Source organism: Larimichthys crocea, chromosome XIII (assembly GCF_000972845.2).
Source record: "Larimichthys crocea isolate SSNF chromosome XIII, L_crocea_2.0, whole genome shotgun sequence".
In the NCBI taxonomy this organism is placed as follows: domain Eukaryota; kingdom Metazoa; phylum Chordata; class Actinopteri; family Sciaenidae; genus Larimichthys; species Larimichthys crocea.
This window is the reverse complement of record NC_040023.1, coordinates 35,293,290-35,313,242: the sequence shown is the minus strand read 5'-3', so window position 1 is coordinate 35,313,242 and position 19,953 is coordinate 35,293,290. Positions and strand designations below refer to the sequence as shown.

The 19,953-nt window shown below is 43.1% G+C and overlaps 1 protein-coding gene across 6 annotated transcripts in view; it reads right to left on the bottom strand.

Annotated features, from left to right (window-relative positions):
* thsd7ab (thrombospondin, type I, domain containing 7Ab) overlaps positions 1-19,953 on the bottom strand; it is a 190,355-nt gene that overhangs the window by 86,530 nt on the left and 83,872 nt on the right. For all 6 annotated transcript variants that reach the window (XM_027286087.1, XM_027286090.1, XM_027286088.1 and 3 more), the window contains exons 2-4: positions 10,639-11,473; positions 4,146-4,394; positions 3,085-3,269 (exon numbers count right to left, since the gene is read on the bottom strand). In XM_027286087.1, the coding sequence (XP_027141888.1) occupies positions 3,085-3,269; positions 4,146-4,394; positions 10,639-11,473 (1,269 nt within the window). The remainder of the gene's footprint in view (positions 1-3,084; positions 3,270-4,145; positions 4,395-10,638; positions 11,474-19,953) is intronic.

The following is a 19,953-nucleotide window of genomic DNA, read 5'->3' as shown; positions in this document are numbered from 1 at the left end:
CCTCACACAGACATATGTTACCTCCTCCAATGAACGACGCCTGGCTCTGCCACTCATAGGCGATCCAAACTTTTCTCGGAGGGTCCCTCTCCACCTTCAAAAACCTCCTGAAGCCCTCCAGCTCTTCAGAGAGGACCTCCTCTGCAACACTACCAACAACTAGACATGATAAATCTATCCCCCTCCTAGAGCGAGTAGTACATATCGTTGCACTAACGTGTGCGTCATTGTCGCGTTGTACCTCGATTGTTTCGCTTTTTTTGTGAGTCCCTTTAGACACGTCTTGGATTTGAAATCTACTTACTGCAAAGCGTTTTATAACTCTTTAAAGATTTCTACACGACGTCTATAATTTCCACAAAACCTTAAATGTGGACTCGTTAGACCAAAGCACACTTTCCCACATCCTGTCAGTTCATCTCAGATGAGCTCGGGGCCCAGAGGAGTCTGCAGCCTTTCTGGAGTGTTGAATATAAATAGTCTTTATTATAATTATTATTGTTATGACTAGTAATTGGTTCGGGCAAAATACCTCCCCAATCTCTAAGAAGTAAAGGCGAGCATGAACATTCAACAATGACGTTCTCTTCAGTCTAATTATCCAGATATAACAGCAGCTGATATCTCTATAAGTCCACACCTAAACACCAGCACTAGCGTGAGAGGGAACATCTCTCCACATTCGAGGCATGTGGCGACCGGCCACCTCACCTCCGTCACTCTAACCTCTCACGCGATGAGCACGGTTGGTCTCCATAAGCTTAGCCTCGGCTAATGTCTCTAACACCGTCTTTAAGAGGGCAGCTTTGACTCTAAGCTGGCTTGACAAGTGTCAGAAACTGAGGCCTTTTGCACTTGTGACCACTGACAAATCACAGCAGGACGCACGAGTAGACAAATCCGAGCTCTAAATGACTCCAGATTTGGTTTAAAAGGAAAAAAAAACGAAAAAACGGCAGAGGGTAAAAGTCGAAATCGAAGCTGACAAAGTAGCAGCAGAGGGATGTTTGGTACAAAACATTCTACATTATGTTTTAATGCAAATGCAATATGGTGTCATTGTATATTTAGACATGAAATGAAATATACAGATACATTTATATCTGTTGCAAGCATTTGACATGTAATTACCTGCTTCACATGCACCAAGGGACTGTGTGGGGTGGTTTGGAGGATCTGAGCTGTCATGTAACAGCGCTTGATCAAATTACACGAGAGAGTTTGTCTCTCAACGCGGCGTGTGAGATGCCGTGAGAACTGATGTATGCAACTGTACGGCTAATAAAAAAAAAGGGGATTTTCTTACCAGAGTAATAATGTAAAAAAACACAGAGGACGGTGGAGATATAAGAAATAAAAACACCTGGAAAAACTGGAGAACGTTTCCGTGAGCTCAAATTGGGTTTAAGAATCTGACCCAGCAACCTTCGATACGTATGTTTTTATTAAGATTGGCAGAAGCTCGAGATCCATTCAAAACCTTGTGCAAAATCTTTATTATGAGCCCTGCAGCTTCAAGCAGCTTCTGCATGATAATGCCGCCTTAAACATGAATAAAACATGCACTGTATATTAAAATGTATTCAGCGAGGCCCTGAAAACTCTTCTCACCATCAGCGATATCGAGAAATGCTTTAGATCGAGAGCCAAGTTTTCAGGGGGTTTTAACACTGCGTTTAAGGGTCCATATGGTGCAGATTAATATCCTTCTTTAAAGTGCGCGTGTTCCAGGCACATTTTTATAGTCGCTGTGATTGCATATTAAGTCAATGCAAAGAAGTGAGCGGGCACAAACAGATGCAGATTTGCTCTGGAGGGGTTAAAGGAGGTGACGATGTGTCATCACGAGTTGAACATCTTTAACCTTCAGGATAAAAATGAGCCTCTCACAATAATGAATGCACAGAGATGCCGTGAAGAAGAAAGGAAAGGTGTGAGATCAGTCAGAGTCACAGCACAGGCATATGTTGTTGGCTAACAGCAGCTAATGTCTGTGCAGCTGCTACTCTGGCTGCAAAAAAAATAAAAAAATAGTCCAGCTGTCAATTTAGTGCAAATAATGTGAGGCGACAATTCACTTTGAATTCAGATGAGCGTTAAGACTTTCAGCCTGAGAGGATAGACTTTACATCTCGCGGTTAAAAGTGGACGTTTATAAGGAGATGTTCTATTTAGGGAGGCACCACTGTGACTTTTTCTCTCCTGAAACTGAATCTCTGTCGATACCGGTGCTCACTTTTCTTTAAATTTAGAATCTGTACACCGTTCTGCTCGAAACACATCGAGTTTATCGTTGATGTGAGGTGACACGAGGCCGAGAGGCTGAAATGTTTAACAGCCTAATTTTATCATCATAAACAAAGCCCTAACGTTTGTGTTTCCAGGTTGTGTTTCTGGGACCGCAGTTCCTCAAACGGCCACTTGAGGCTGGCTTCAGAAGTGAGTCAGTCTCCATAAGTCCCCATGTCCAAATGTCCAACTTCACAGCAGAAATAAACATGTTTACAGCCTGGTACAAAAAACAGTTTTGGTCTCTGTAGCTAATTTCCCCGTTCATGACAACTGTACTGAGGGTGAATTTATATACAACTCACCTGTTCACATTATATTAAGGCTTAAAGTTATGCAGGACTAAGAGTGTGGACGCTTTGATTGACAGGTAGGTGTCTTTGTTGATACTTAGATTAGCCGGGAGGTGGAGGAGGTCCGTTCTGTTTACTCTCAGTGGTTGAAACCGATCCACACTCCCTCCACCAAATTACCCCCACCTACTAAAATTGGATTTTTGGTTGGAGGCACTAAAGTTTTTCCAGCAGAACTCAGGATTAAAAGCGTGGACGCTTTGATTGACAGGTGGGTGTGGTTACAGGTGGCTTGCCTGAGCAACCAGGCGTCATTAATTCTACGTACTTGTTGATTTTTAGATTTGCCAGGGTGACGTCACGTATACGTCTTTATACCGTCAGTGGTTTAAACTCAAAGAGACAGCCATCGCCAGCTATACACGGTCAGGTAGTTAAAAACATCTTCAGGGCGTTAATGTTGCAGAACAATGGCTGACATTTTCACTCTGTTTCTTTCTACCTTTGTCTTTTTCTCTGAGGTCACTGAGGTATTTTAGGAGCTCTGCGTTGGCTTGGACGCAATACACCTCCCTGGTCTGCAGGCCTCCCCCACAGAGCCCTGTCAGGTTGCTACGTCGACGGTCCTGTTGGCTTAGCAACGAGTCGACCCGGCAGTCGCTCCACTCCGTGGTCCTCCAGGTGTAACTACAGAGAGAGAGAGAGAGAACACGGATGGATGTGAACAGCACATTTCCAATCCTGCAGATCTAACTTTAGCACACGAAGGACATGCTGCATGGTTACAACCAATTTAGTCTTCCTGTTGATGAAGTACGCGTGGTACGCAAGCGCTTTCAGGGATGTGGGCAGCCAGTGGATCGTTCAAACCCACCTAATTAGTTTCTTCAGTATTGTTTAACCACCAGTTTAACCATTTACATACCCAACAGAGGAAGGCTGGGTATTTTTAGTGTATAATCATAATTTAATCATGTGAGAAGTGTCAGCAGGACAACAAAAAGACGTGAAAGGAACTTCAAAACATTTTTTTAGTCGGAGAAAAACAAAGCACTGTGACTCACTGCACGGTCCGACAGAAAATCAAACACTCTCCAGGATGAGAGTATGTATATAGAGTATTTTGGCAATAGCTGTGCAAAGATGATATGAAATGAAACTGAGGGAATAAAGGCCATCTGTGAGTCGACGTTATGTGTTTTTGTGTGTCTGTGTGTGAGTCTGTGGGACTCAAATATCCTTGCAGTCTCCCTCCATTTGTCTCTACTTTGTGTCTGGCATCAGGCCAAGCACTTATACAGATCTGTCTCCATATGCTCTCTCCTCCACACACACACACACACATGTATACACACACCCAAGGGCCACCCAGGAGAGCAAATTAGTAAAGTGAAGTCAACAGGAAGCGTGTGCGGCCTCAGCCAGGTTGAACGCCAAACGCTTTATTGGACTACACACGATGAATCCCTGCAGTCAGTGTGTTTCGTGCTATAGCGGGGTCTTCAAGGTGTTGTATCCTTGTGAAATCTACACCCCCTCCCCCGTCATCAGGAAGGAACTCACGTAGCACAGGGCGGCACGCCTTCACCCAGAGGCTCGCACGACTCCCACTCCTCCAGCGGCGGGCACTCCGCTCCCTCGCCCACCGGGAACTGGAGCACCTGCCTGCTCCGAGTGCGGTTGCCTCTCGGGGACTCGGCTTCCACGCAGGTTTTGGAGCACGGGCTCCACTCGGCCCAGTCGGTCACCTGGCAGTCTTTGGGGAGGACGCAGGATTGGACGGTCAGCGGCAGGTCTCTCGGCGTGCACAGGCTGGGGGGAAAGCATAAAGAGGAGACGTATAAGATTGATAGCACAGATGCTGAATATGTAAAAAACGCATTGATTTCCTCTAATTAGAACCCAAATAGCACCACAAGAGGAGAAGGCTGCATACTTTGTAGAGCCAAGGTGCCAGGAAGTCAGAGCTCCCAGCCAAGATGTAAGGTGTTAATTAGTGAGCTTTGGAGACGCTGGTAGGCAGAATATTTTATCTTTGGACAGAGCCAGGCTAGCCACTTCCCCCTGTTTCCAGTCTTTATGGTAAGTTATGCTAATTGGTTGGCTGGCTGTGGTGTTATCTCAGGAACAAGCACATTAGAACTATTTCTTCTGTGGTTATAGTGATAAAGCTCATCCTCCATAGCGTCTATGACCATCCACCACCCCCATCAAACCCCATCTGTTTGTTGGGTTCACGTTGACGGTCCATCTTACGTCTCCAAAAGTAGACTTGGATCCCTTTATCTGTTTGTTTTCCTCTGGAATCAGCTGGTCACAGAGCATGTTTATGGTAAACCGACGCCTCATTAAGATGGCGCCGAGATGCCTTCAAGCCACAGTTTCTGGTTCCGCGTGGAAACAACAGATATGTGTCACTACGAGTGGTATGCAAACTCTCTGCCCTTGACTGGCGCCACATTTTGTCATTAGCTGCTCTCATTAGCATACGCGGCATCATCACAGTCACATTAGTAGCAAACACAGGAGTGGTGTGTCTATCCTTAAATCTTAAGACAACCAAAACAACCCCTGATCAATCGCTCACACGCGTCTTTTGATCGACTTAATAGCATTTAGATGTAATGAATAACCCGTCGTTCTTTGGGCCTCGACTGAATCATTAGAAATTTGTTCTAACTAAAGCCGACTGCTTTCTGCTACTCAGTCTGGATGTCTTTCCCCTTGAGGCGCAGCAGCTGACGAGCTATTAGTGCTAATTACAGCTCTGCTTCATTTAGAAACCTCTCATTTAGACGCTGCCACCACACTTCACCTCCAGCAAACTCCAGACTTTTTGCCATAAATGAGGAAACGTATGAGCCGAGTGTGAGGTGTTTCTGTGTCTTTGCAGATTAAAAAACACCTCTGCAGTTTTTCTGAAGTGACACCGTGAAAAATTTTGTTATTCTGCCAAAACACTCTTTGCGCGTCGGCTCGGTTTGCATCGGACGGCAAAACGAGGAGACCGGCACGGTTGCTTCGGAGCAAGAAGGTTCTTGGTTCGGCACCGGCTGCAACCTTTCTTTGGGAATGTTCTCCTTGTGTCTGTGTGGGTTTTCTCTGGATACTCCGGCTTCCTCGACAGTCCAAAAACATGCACACAACAGATTAATTGGTGGGTCTAAATTGTCGAGAGGCACCTGGCTGCAGACCTCCACTGTCACGCACCTACCTCCACTGTCAGGCCCGGAAGTGATGACGTTTTTTAGGGGGTGGGGAGGTGGAGAGGACATTTTGAGAAGGTCATTTTCATTTTCAGATAAAATTGATTTTCAGATGCCTCACTGAGCAGGTTGGTCCGTTGCTGCGTTACGTTAACGCGTCCGCCATATTGGATGTGGCAGATCTGCCCCGTAAACTAAAACGAGGAAATGGACTGAACTTCATAAAGCGCCTTTCTACAAAGTTCTTTAAGTTGATGTCTCTTATACACCCATTCACACACACACTAATATATCTGGGAAACAAACAGGCACCAAAAACAACGTATGTAACTTTTAAAGTGATGATTATAAATGTTTACTCCTTATGTAAGCACCAAACCAACGTATGTATTTTTCTAATGCTGAGTGTTTACAGCTACTAATGTGTGTAACACTGTTACTGTGATGATAAATATTGAAATATTTATATTTAACATTTAATCTGTGTCTATAATAACCAGATCCCGAAATAGTTTACTATAAAAACAATATATACAATAGACCGGGAATTGAAAGATTTTATGTCATTGTTTACTAATTAATTCATTTGTGAGGAAAACAATTCAACCGGAAGTGCATTCACAAATTCACGATTTTATTTTGAAATGTGTCCCTTGCATTTCCGGGCCTGACAGTGGAGGTCTGCAGTTTTATTTTGAAATGTATCCCGTTCATTTCCGGGCCTGACAGTGGAGGTAGGTGCCTGACAGTGGAGGTCTGCAGTTTTATTTTGAAATGTATCCCGTTCATTTCCGGGCCTGACAGTGGAGGTGCGTGACAGTGGAGATCTGCAGCCAGCATCTCTTGAAATTGTCCGTAGGTGTCAACGTGAGTGTGAATGGTTTCTGTGCCCTGCGATGAACTTGCAAATTTGACCAGAGCATCTCGCCCTAAGTCGGCTGGGATCGGCTCCAGCCCTCCTCCTTCGACCCTGATGAGGATAAGCGGTTCCAGAAAATGGATCTAAAACAATGAGGAGGAATTTAAACGTGATGCACTGAGGGGGACGGCTTGATTTTCCCGCCTCCGATGGAACCTTAATGCAGCCAATGACCCATTTTCGCTGCAACCGGATCCTTTGAGTTTCTCGCCGTTTGTTGTATGCCACGCTCGAGCATTTTTATTTATTTTTTTAGAGGAGATTTCAAAGTTGCAAAAAGGAAGTCATTATTTCTTCATCTCCGTCATTCAGACAGAATGAGGACACAATCTTCCTCTTTTTAAATAAGTAAGATGATGCGTGGAAAAAAATGTTCATTTTCTAAGCCTGTAGGTTTTACAGTAACTCGCAACAATAGACTCCGAAGGCTTTTCAGACGAAATAAAAGGAGTCGGGGAGTCTTTCAAACGCGTGCGCGCTCATTACTTGAACTGCAACCAACAAAACATTGTTGAAATGGTCTAAAACATGAATCTATGTGGGTCAAGTGACAATTTCAGAGCGTCTGAGACGGGAAGTTACGCCAAAAAAGATCCGTAACCGTTCTCGCCAAACGCAGATGACTTAAGGCAAGACATGTGGTGGGACATGGGATGCTTAGCATTGAATGCAATGATGCAAGTTTGTTTAATAGGACACACTCAGAATACTGAGTGTTACCGGAAGTGGCCTGCTTGGGACGAGTCGAGGACTTTGAAAGAAGTAAAGGCCCAATGACAGATGTTCATCAAACGAAATTGGAAATGAAGCGAGCAAGATGTTCCGAGAGCGTCTGGCTGGGATATCGCCGTGTTACTGCTTCACTGGGAAGTTTGTTCCACTTTTTCCGAAAGTGGCAAAAACAACTATGAATATTTCAGAACAAGAAATAAACAAGTCAAGGATTAATATTTATGCTCCTAAGGGCATGTGAGTTGTTTTCTGGGCTCCTTTGAAATATTTGATCCCAGTCACTGCCGAGGGTTTGGCGCCAACAAAGAATTAATGAATAGATCCATAGTACATAATTGATCAAATCATAGAGTACAGTGGCATGTGACAGACATGTGATACGAACAGAGGCTTCCCTCCTCTGACATTGTCACGGATTCTTTCCTGGAGATCAGACCTCGTGAAAGCTCCACATCGTTTCTAGCGAACAGGCGATGACATTTTAAGTTAGTGTCAGTCGAGGAAACAGAAGAAAAACAAAGATGATGAGATGTTGTGACATGAAAAAGAATTCACCTTTCTTTTTTCTTTTATTGACAAGTCAACAACCTCAACATACAAACACAGGGGTCTCGTTGACTGAATACTTTAGCTCTAAGCCATAACCCTTCTACTATAATGATAAATCATTCACTTGCATGTAGTAGAGAAGATGTGTAGCTTAGCTTTAGACGTCACATCGGTGGGCTATCGTAAAAATATCACGACAGCTGAGCGTCTGAAGTTTCTTTAGAAAGCCCAATAACGGATGGGGTTGGTAAACGAGGTGATTGTTGCGGTGGACGGTGAAGGACAAGCGAGTAATCCTAAAAACTTTTATCAGATGTCGACAGCTGACGAAGCAAGCGGCAGCATGACGGTAAAAATCGTTCATCTGCTTCATTTTTTATGTCAGCCGCACGGCTGGTGGTCATCTTTTCTCTCCATGAACTTATAAATGTGATGAGTAATGTTTTGATATCTTCAATGGTTTAACAGAGAATAAAAGTACAATTTTTGATTTTATAAATACTTTTCCCTCTTCTTGTGGTCTAATTGCTAGTTCAGGAGTCCATTTAAAGGTCACGATGGACAACAGATATTGCAAATCTGATTGAAAAGTGGCGGTAATGCAGGTGAAGTTGTCTGGTAACTGCCAAAAACACCAAGGGAAGAACATCTGATGCACGTTAGCTGTTTGCTTACAACAACAACTACAACAGTATATCCATAAGCCCCAATCAAATCACTACTCCCGCATGTTACGTCTTCTGGCACTTCCCGCCTAATCAAACCGGGGACTAATTCCAGCATAATTTTGGTGTCACTTCAGCTGCGATTACAACATGGGAGCACAAAACTAAACTGTGTCGGCGCTTACTGTAGAAGGAGAATGATTACGGATGTATTTTGGTGGAGATGGATGCATGTAAACTTTAAAAAAAAAATCAGGTTAGAGGGTGTCTCAACACCAGATCCAGATTTTAAACTCCCCAAGTCCCACAAGTCGTTTGCTAAGATGCTTAACCTCAACCCAACCTTACCTTAACCCCAATCTGTGTTTGAAGGGGAGCATCTCTGATGTTTTCTGATATGGAATAACCATTTAGTCCATCAAAGATAGATGAAGCGGTTAAGTATGAATGTGGTCATTAAAGTATAATGAGTGATAATACCAATTAACCAGTCAGAGGAAATATGTTTCGTCCGTCTAATGACCGTACGGGTGCATGTTGATGTTGATGGTGCCTTGGTGGTTCATTCATTGGGATTGAATGTTCGATGTTCATTTTAGACACTGAGACATGAACTGAGAGACATTTGATCTACTTTTTCAGTCAGAGTGCGACTTTGTAGCTCACAGCGATAATAATGTCAGGGCCAGAGGTCAGATCCCAGCAGGGGTTTACCAACACTAGAAATGGAAGAACTCGGGTAGTTACAGTATGTATGTTGGATGATAGTGCCCACAGAAGGAATAATTCAATGACCTATGATTCTTTTACATGATACAGCTCAAAATTACTGACTTGTTATGTCGGTTGTGTCTTTAATTACCTCCATCTTTGCAGCTTCACCTTCCAATGTGAGTCTTTTTCATAACCCCTAGCATTGTTTAGCCATGCAGCATGCTGGTTTTGAGAACTTCAAATTAAACTGATATTTTTAAATCTTGGTACGTGGCAAATTTATTGTTTTTATGAGGAGTCTTCAACATTGAAGCTGTAATCTTAATCCTAAAGGTGGCGCTGCATGGTTGGCAGCTCTGACCTCTTCTTTTTGTTTGTTTTTTACTTTTTTATTGTTTTTTTTCCAACACATCTCCATCTGTTTGGTGTAAAAACATGGGTTATACAAGCTACCCGAGCCATGTCTCTCTCTCTCTCTCTAGGCAGTGCTAGTATACTCTCTGTGGAAAGACCAGTGATCCATACTGAAGTGAGGCAAAGAAGATGGGGATGCAGAGCTGGATCTAAGCAGTACAAACCATGCGTACCATCAACAGTGTTATCATGGGGAATGTAAGATCTCTCCCCAAGAAGATGGAGAAGCTAACGGTGCCTTTAGTACGTCGGGCGCCGACTCTACCAGTTGAACCACGACGGCGCCCCTATTTATTTATTCATGAGTGTGGGATCAATAGAGCCTGTCTTATCTCATCTTAAATACAGAAACCTTCCCATCACTATTTATTTTAGCAGCTTTACTGTGGCAATTTGACTTCATGGCTTAGCAAGTGAAACATTTTGAGCGACACTTGAATTGTTCTCGTCTCTTGGAACGTATCATTACACATTCATTCAAAAACCAGAACAAAACGACAGAAAAGAAGAAAAAAAAGATTGATCTCATGTCATAAAAATGAGTTGCTTTGCCACTTCCATCCTTGGAAGTTGACATCAAATACACTGTGGTAGTTGTGCCTCATTGCTCTGACAGCACAGTAGTGACAAAGACACAGCCGATAAACATCCTCCCCCTACGTGTCAAAAAGAAGAAAGACTTTCAAATCTGGTATCATGTTTAGCTGTTAGAGACACACTGACCTAAGATTACTCACATATAAAAAGGACAGAAATGTGAGCAGTTGACTCGCTGATATAAATAAATACATGGGTAGAAATACTGACAATAAAATGCACGTGACTAAAATATTCAAGATAAAAAGGCTGCTACTCACTTGCGTCCCACAGCGCTCCCATTCCTATGTATGCAGATCACGTCCCGAGTCTGGTAGCCCACCTCGATGTCCCAGAACGGACTCTCTTGCCTGTTAAGGCGATTCCTGGTTCGTTTCTTCTGGATAAGCTCCCTGGTCTCTGGATCTTTGACTCCCGTCCTCTCCCTGAGCCCCTGGCCTTTACCTTTCCTGCGCTTAACTTGGCGTGCTGTCCGAGTCTGCGGGAGAGCGCAAGGGTTCCAAGGTCCAACCCTGAGACTGTACATGCCCTCCGGACCAGTGCAAGGCCCCGGTTTACAAGACTGGAACTCAGTTAGGTTTGGACAAAGCGCACCTCCAAAAACTGGAGGAACCAGGACGCTACGGACTCTGTTCCTGAGGCCTGTTCCACATGTTTTGGAGCAGGACGTCCATGGCGAATACTCAGAAACCACACAATCCTGGGGGCAAGGGATCAAACACGCCTGCTCCAGACGAGGCTTGGGCTCAAAGTACTCGCAGATGGCATCCTCTGCTGGAGACCCGTCTGACTTGAGCATGCAGCCCACTTCCCGAGTCTGAATGCCCTCTTCGCCCCCGCTGCATGTGAAGGACCGCAGGGCCCCAAAGGTCCTTGCTGATACTGGCACGCACGCATTCCAGGCACCCAGTTTCCAGTCATAAAGGTCCTTGTGCCAGTCGCACACACGGAAACAGTTTCTCTGGTTGGAAGGGCGCTGGACCTGGTCACAGTTGGTGTGAAGCGTCGTCCAGCCGTCCACATGGGCACACCAGACTGCTCGGCTTTGGCTGCCACCTGGGCCACAATCGCTGCCCATGCATCTTCCCCACGGACCTTAGGAAACAAATGAACAGGCTCAAATTAAAATAGGAAACAAAAAATCTTTGAGCTTCAGGTAGGACATTGCACAGTAATCTCAAGTAAATCGCTTCATCACAGAACAAACAGAAACGGAGGGGCCCATGCTGTAAAAGTTGCGGGATTGGATCACAGTACACAAAACTGCACAAGCTGTGAAGCGATTGGAAGTGTAGAACAAACAAACATCCTGCAGCAGCATTAGTAACAATCAGTGGAGATCAATGGCGCCATTTGAAACAGAAATCCATATTACGCAAGAATCAATTAGTCAAACGCTTCAAACCTTCAAATCCGAAGGAAAGACAGAGTTTACTTTAACAAGTTGTCAACCAAAGGAAAGGCACATAATGAAGCTTCAAGGATGACACAGTAAATTCACAGACTCCTCTAATGTGGCCTTTGATGTGCAATGTGTTGAAAAGCAGTTGGCAACCCGCAGCCGACGATGTGAGAGTGCAAAAACATGCGTCATGTTCAATAAAAAAATAACATGTCACCTCGATTTGAACCACACTCGGGTCAGACACAAACAGTGCTGAGTGCATGAGCGCCACGGGGGCGATTAGGCACAATGTGGAGATTATAGGTGATCACAAAAGAAACGTCTGAAAGCCAATTTACAAGCACCGCGAGTAATCTGTTACATTTATCAAACTCTATTGGCAAACAGCAGGAACATCCACAAACATCGATAAAACTTTGATTTGTCCGTACGCGAGTTTCTGGCAAAGCCTCCTCTTATCCTCTCCTACTAATTGCAGTAAAGATCCAACAAATAGACCTAGAAGCCGACAGGAGTAGTGAAGAGGTATAAATCATAATAGAAATACATGTTTAATTAGAAAAAGGCTCAAAAATATGTTTTTTTTACAGGATAAGACTGGAGATAATATATAAGTATTATCAGATGTAGGATGAAGTTCACCTGAAGCTCTTTTGTTGTCCAAAATATTAAAAATACATCAATGAACTGTTGAACTGGGTGACATGGGTTCTTTGCTGTTTGTTGTGAATAAGCCGCTCTACAGCTGAATCCAAATGCGTATTGATCCACTGCTGAATATAGTTCCCCCACAAATTAACTATTAACTCGTGTTTTAGTTGAGATTTAAAACAAAAAAAGGGAAATAATTGGTCTTTTAAAACTTGAAACGATATATTTGCAACCCATTACATCTTCAGTAGGAACCCGTGGACTGTAGACTTAAATTTTCTACCATAAAATAACAGATTTTATTGATGCTACACTGACTTGAATTATGTCTCTGTTATTCCCCCTCTGCACTCCGTACACTTTGGGCTCCGGGTCGGGAGAAGTACGTAACGTGAAACTGGATCATATTTTATGGAGAAAATGTTTTCTAGGTTTTCCCTCTGATGTCCTCCGGCTGCTCCGCCACAATTCTCTGTGATTTACAGAGTTTATGATGGACAGTGAAGTAAACTGTAGCTGCTGTTAGCTCCACACCAGAGGGCTCGTGGAGTGCTAGTTGTGCCCAGGACGTTTGGAGGAGGAAGTTTTTCAGACACAGGAACCAGAACCAGAGCTGGGCGAGTGGACAATGTAACCGAGCTTAGCGGCTTCTATGAAGATCGCTAATGGCAGAGGACATTAGAGGAAGCTGAGAAGAGAAAAGCATGGAGAGACCGAGCAAGACGGCGCCAGACGAGTGAATCTGGGACTGACTTTTAGTGGTCGGTGAGAGCTTGGTGAAATAAAAGGCTGAGAGACAGACGCCGAGCTGGGCTGACTGCAGCTGGCTGCTATGTCTTGTGCTGTGTGATGTTCTGATTTAATCATAAGTAATATGACAATATAATATGTTAAGTAATGGTTGTTTATATCATCATGTGAAGATCATTTATTATTACGTTCATCCACGACCCTTTCGCCCTGTGCAAATGCACAGTGTTGTGTTTATTTACAGCTCCTTTATGTATGGTATGAATAACTTACATATCTGCCTTGCTCGCTCGGCTGAAAACATCGTACACAGAAACAAAGAACAGCCTCAGATCTGCACACGTTCTTTTATTCAAACTTTTACTCACTTGTCCTGTATGACTTCTAAGTTTGTGACTGAAAGCTTATATGGGATCAAACAGAGAAAGTAGGCTTTAATTGTGTGTCTCTCCACAAAGGAATCTTAGCTCGTCACCGTGAGAAGTGTCTCAGCCCAGCTCAGCTGGTCTGAGAAAGTTCAAAAACACTAATTAACGCAGAGTGCCGGCGCTCTCGCTGTGTTATCCAAAGGCTATTGATACTACAAGGGAGAAGAAATCAGAATAATTGGGCAGCTTCACTTTTCACCTCACATTAACCTCCTAGGTAATTGATTATATTAGCATGTGGCCAGAAGCTGACTGGACCCTGAGCGGGCACTGGGCAGCTCATGTCGTCCGTCGTCCATGCTGAGTTTAAAATCACGCCTGGCAGGAAATCAGGAGCACATTTCCGGCAGTGATTATCTCTGATGAGGCTGTTTGTTGCCTTGTCTCTGATCTCAGCTGCTGATACAGCTGACAGGATCTATCTGCAGCCAGCACGGTGCTTGCGGTTCACGGGAGACTTGGAGCATGAACGATCGGTGTATCAACACACTGGATCAATGCGGTGATTTCTAGGTCCAGATCACATCATGCTGCTGCACTAGTATTAAAAAACAAGATTCAGGGGGTAAAATAGATTTAATATTCCCCTGACGAATCCCTTCAAGTGTTTGTCTGAGTCCATAAAATCTGTGTGACGTTTTTTTTGTTTTTGTTTTTTTAAAATCCAGTAATAGAAAAAGGCAACTTGTGAAATTTCGCCTTCACAATACAAACTGATAAAGACACTGAATGTTATCTCGAGAGGATGATATTGAGTTTTCAGGAGTGGAAAAAGAAAAAACGTGTGTGGAGAAAATGCAGTACAATCAGACTGCAAAGCCTGCAGGACCAAAATAAAACACCTCCCACCACCCAAAATCTAATCCATCCCAGACAGAAGTTATCTTCTCCAAGACAATTCTCTCTCGCACGGCACAGCACGGCACAAAGAAACTCCCCGAGCACAGGATGTGGAATAAAACAGTTTCTGAATGAATAAAGATCACAAAGCTCGGCGACGTTCCACCTGCCTGGTCTGAAAACGTACAGTAAGAGTGGTTTCTTCTGTACTGTATTCTCTTCAAAGATGCAGCTCCATGGGAGATCCCGTCTACTTCTACCGACTCCCTGTTGGAGAGATTTCTGCTGGAAAAACTTTAGTGCCTCCAACTAAAAATCCAATTTTAGTGGGTGGGGGGAATTTGGTGGAGGGAGTGTGGATCGACTGACAGTAAACAGAACGGACCTCCTCCACCTCCCGGCTAATCTAAGTATCAACAAAGACACCTACCTGTCAATCAAAGCGTCCACGCTCTTAGTCCTGCATAACTTTAAGCCTTAATATAATGTGAACAGGTGAGTTGTATATAAATTCACCCTCAGTACAGTTGTCATGAACGGGGAAATTAGCTACAGAGACCAAAACTGTTTTTTGTACCAGGCTGTAAACATGTTTATTTCTGCTGTGAAGTTGGACATTTGGACATGGGGACTTATGGAGACTGATTCACTTCTGGAGCCAGCCTCAAGTGGACGTTAGAGGAACTGCGGTCCCAGGAACACAACCTGGAAACACAAACATTAGGGCTTGGTTTATGATGATAAAATTAGGCTGTTAAACATTTCAGCCTCTCGGCCTCGTGTCACCTCACATCATCGATGAACTCGATGAGTTTCGAGCAGAACGGTGTACAGATTCTAAATTTAAAGAAAAGTGAGCACCGGTATCGGCAGAGATTCAGTGTCAGGACGGAAAAAGTCACACTGGTGCCTCCCTAAATAGAACATCTCCTTATAAACGTCCACTTTTAACCCTGAGATGTAAAGTCTGTCCTCTCAGGCTGAAAGTCTTAACGCTCATCTGAATTCTTTTTCCACATAGGGGCTTACGGAGACTGACTCATTCTGCAGCCACAGCCACATTTTCTGGATGGGTCCTTTGGTCTCAGAGATTCTGGACCTGACCTTGGAAATATTCCTAAGGGAACCTTCTTATTAGCACCATCAACTCTATCCGCATTATGGAGAAAATTACTTCCACCCTTCGACTACAAAAGGAGAAGAGGGATAAATTCTGGGAAAATAGTTTTGTTATGACCACACAGGCTCCTTATTGTCTGTCTCTTAATAACTCCTCGTCTTTTCTGTGTTCACACAAACTAAAAAAATCTAAGTATTTGTACCAGTATCTGTTTGTAACGTGACATGTTCTGTTCTGGCAGATCTTTGCATGTTTGCTCGGGTTTTTCTTCTGCGGATGTAGATCAATGCGTAGCCTACAGCTAACGTTTCAATATTGCATGCAGCCTGACAGCATCATTTGACATTCGGGAAACAAACTGTGTTTCACCTCCATCTATCACATGTTGAGCAGGAAGTATTCACATAATCGTGCATTTCCCTTCTGTGCTATCAGGTCTGTTGAATAAAAACTTAAATAATCTTTTGACGTGGGAATCAAAAGTGTAACGATGAATTTTTAAAAAGAAAAAAACAACAACATATTATGAGCTTCCTCTTCTGAATAAAGCGTCACTGTCGGATCAAAGAGTGCAGCACAGGACAAGAGGCAGATTAATATTCATAAACATAAACTTTGCTTTAATTGCTTTCATTCAAACAACAAACAATAAATCCATTTTTAAATTTACATCTTGGTGAGAGCAGACGTGAACTTTCATACACTGCAGGCACAGAGTTCAGTCCTGTGCAATCTAAATGTAAATATTGTTTTATCATTCGGCCACAAAAATATCCTTTCTGTGTCTGTTCATTATTTGAGTTCACTGATAACCTCTGGGAGACTTTGTGCGCTCTTCGGATTTGATTTAAAAAACAGGCCTCAAAACTTTGGATATGTCAATCAGAGGTGAGTGACCGAAGAAAACATCACAAGGCAAATAAATTCTGTAGAGAGACAAACGAGAAGTTAGAAGATAAAGTTTTACTTTTTAGAGCTGCAACAATTAGGCGATTAAATCATTAACTATCATCATCAACTATTTTAATAATCAATTAAATGTTTCGATGTTCTATAGGTCTTAATTTTTCTTCTTATTTGTTTCGTTGTTGTAGTTTTATGCTTTTTACTTTTCTTCTAATCTCTAGTTTTTCATGCAACTGCTCTTTTACCTTAAGATCTGTTAGTTTTTGTCTATTTCTGTTTTTACTCTGCTCTGTGAAGCACTTTAGGCTACAATTCTGTATGAAAGGTGCTATATAAATGAATAAAGTTGAGGTTGAAGTTTTTCTTTTTATTAAAAATGTCCAAATTCTCTGATTTCAGCTCCTTAAATTTGAATATTTTCTGGTTTTCTTTGGTCCGCTACGACAGTGGACTGAATATTTTTGAGTTGTGACATTTTATGAACCAAATTACTCATCGATTAATGTGGAAACTGGGTGACAGATTAATAGATAATTAAAATAACTGTTTGTTACAGCCCTATTCCATTTTATACTGGTGACGACCCTGGATGGACAAAGGATGAGCAGTTATAGAAAATTAACTGATCTTACTGATATATTTGATAATAAATGACAACCTGTAAAGTGAGGCCAATGGACAAGTGCCAAAAACTGCAGTTCCTCTAACGTCCACTTGAGGCTGGCTCCAGAAGTGAGTCAGTCTCCATAAGTCCCCATGTTCAAGCCTGGTACAAAAAACAGTCACGGATACGATGTATCGTACATTAACACATACTTGTGGAGGGTTAGTATATACGTTTGCTTCATCCCCACTATTTAAAACATACTGTATGTCCACATCATCGATGTGATACTGCGGCTGTGATATTCTTGCCTTCCAGGCAGAATAACATGACTCAGCATTTTAAACTCAGCACTCAACTCCTCTGAGAAAACATCTGAACTAGATAGTCTCGCTTAAAAGTGAACAACAAGAACGCTAAACGCAGAGAATCTTTGCAGGTTGGAAACTTGTTGGGAGACAAATTAAAAAATTCATGCATGTCTGGAGCAGCGACCTCTGTCACAGCGCTTGTGTTCGGGCTGTATTTGCTGACGCCGTAGAGCCGAGCAGCAAAACACGAGAGGCCGGTGGTGTACGGAGGGAAGAGAGGTTCAGCCACATGACCTGTTTTGACTGTAAATGTATAAAGGCGGCGGCAAATGTGCTGACAGCGTGACACGGTATGAAACAGGAAAATTATTAATTTAGGAATTTCTAGCAATGCAACAGAAAAAAGTGCTGATAAGTACAGTACACGACTCATTAGCAACCCTTCAAATAGAATTGCTAATTTAAACGTTATCAAATATCGTTTTACACCCATAATTACTCGTACTTCGATGCCGTAATGAGCAAAGTTTAATCACGGAAGAATCTTTCTTTTAGAGGAAAGCCATGCGCTCACTTCGACACCCTCTGACACCGAAGAAAATCTGCAGGCACTTTGAGCCAACTTAAATAAAAATAAGAATAATATTAGCTCCTCTTTGTTTTACTCTAAGGCCCCGTGGTGCCCTTCACTGGTCTCCTGGGAGTCCTCGACCTCCCTCCTGGGGACCTTTGCTTTGAACAATATATGTGGAGTGTGATATCCTCTCTGACAGGGCGAGAGCCTGATCCCTGACTGGGCCTGGAGTATCTATTTAATGAACAGCTTCTTTGTCTCTGCAGGGTCAGCTTCACTAATGAATGGGTCACTGTGTGTGTGTGTGTGTGTGTGTGTCTCTCTCTGCTTGTGTTTGTTTATTATATCTCGAATCTGCGGTATCTTGCGCTCATAGACGGGACCTCTCTCTCTCAGCCGGGTCAGGGTTCATATCTCTGGATCATCTCGGCTGTCTTGGTTGGCGACTCCTATAATCAGTGTGTTGTCCTCGAATCAGTCTGGTTGCCATTTCATTTTGGAAAAAGGTCCAACGAAAATGCAACGCAGGGCATAGTTTAACCAAGCAGTAACCTCCACGGATGTGAAGTGCCAAAAAATCTGCAGTTCCTCAAACGTCCACTTGAGGCTGGCTCCAGAAGTGAGTCAGTCTCCATAAGTCCCCATGTTCAAATGTCCAACTTCACAGCAGAAATAAACATGTTTACAGCCTGGTACAAAAAACAGTTTTGGTCTCTGTAGCTAATTTCCCCGTTCATGACAACTGTACTGAGGGTGAATTTATATACAACTCACCTGTTCACATTATATTAAGGCTTAAAGTTATGCAGGATTAAGAGGGTGGATGCTTTGATTGACAGGTGGGTGTTGTCAAAGATGGCTTGTTTGAGCAACCAGGCGTCATTCGGCCGGTGCTCCACGTCTTTGAGAGAGAAAGTGAGCTTTGGTTTAGAGACATAAAGACTTAATAAAGCGGTTGAATAAAGTTATTTCCTGATCGTTTCATAGCAGTTCAGCACAAATGACACAAATAAAGCGCCTGATATTTCTAAGGGGTTGCAGTCTATGGGTTTAACGTGAGATGTGCTTGAAAAATACAAGCTGGTTTGCCTCAATCAGTGAAATGAAGTCACTGCAGGGAAACTGGTAGAGAAAGGGTATAAAGCTCTTGAACCCTGAGTGGAAACTTTGCTGCTGTACGCTGCAGAATAAAAAATAAGAAGCGGTCTGAAGGGTGAAAGTATGTTAATGTGTAAGTTGTGTAAGCCTTGGCTCTCTAAAGATTTGTTCTCCCACACATTTCCTGTAACTGAGAATCACTTCAAGTCAAGTTGTCAGATTAAATCAAAGATGATTTTACACAGGTTTGATTTTGCGGGTGACTGTGTTTATTTCACGGATGCGTCTCACAAACATTTCAGTGTTTTGATGATATTTTCAGGTTCCTGAAAGCCCGAACAAGCTTGTTTTCGTGATTAAACATGAACGGTTGTTTTAAAGCTCACGCAAACGTGCCTGAAAATTGATCCATCGTTTCGTAGCAACGACGTCTGATCATGCAACCTTCTCTCTGTGTCGCTCTGCTGCTTGCTGCAAGTTTGAGTTGCTAAAAAAGCAACTTTACTTCAAGTTTGAACACCCTACACAACTTCACAGTTTAGACAGAATTGGTGATATGAGCTACAATGCGATAATTGCATGTTTGCATGGCCTTCGGGAGAGCTAAGTACTACCACACTGAACTTGCCACGTTGAGTCACATTAAGCTCAGCGAAGCGTTTGTTTGCCAAGAGCTACAAAACAAATCTGTTGTTTAAAGAGCACAGCTAGATATAAATACTGTTCTCACACACACACACACAATGTTGCCATTCACATCACGCCTTCCCTTCAAATGATCGCCTTATTTAGCGACAGATGGACGATAGGCTTTTTAGCCCTCGACAGGCCTCAGCGTGCAACGTGGAAAAGAGCAAAAGTTCCAGGAAAAAAGAGGCTGATACTTCA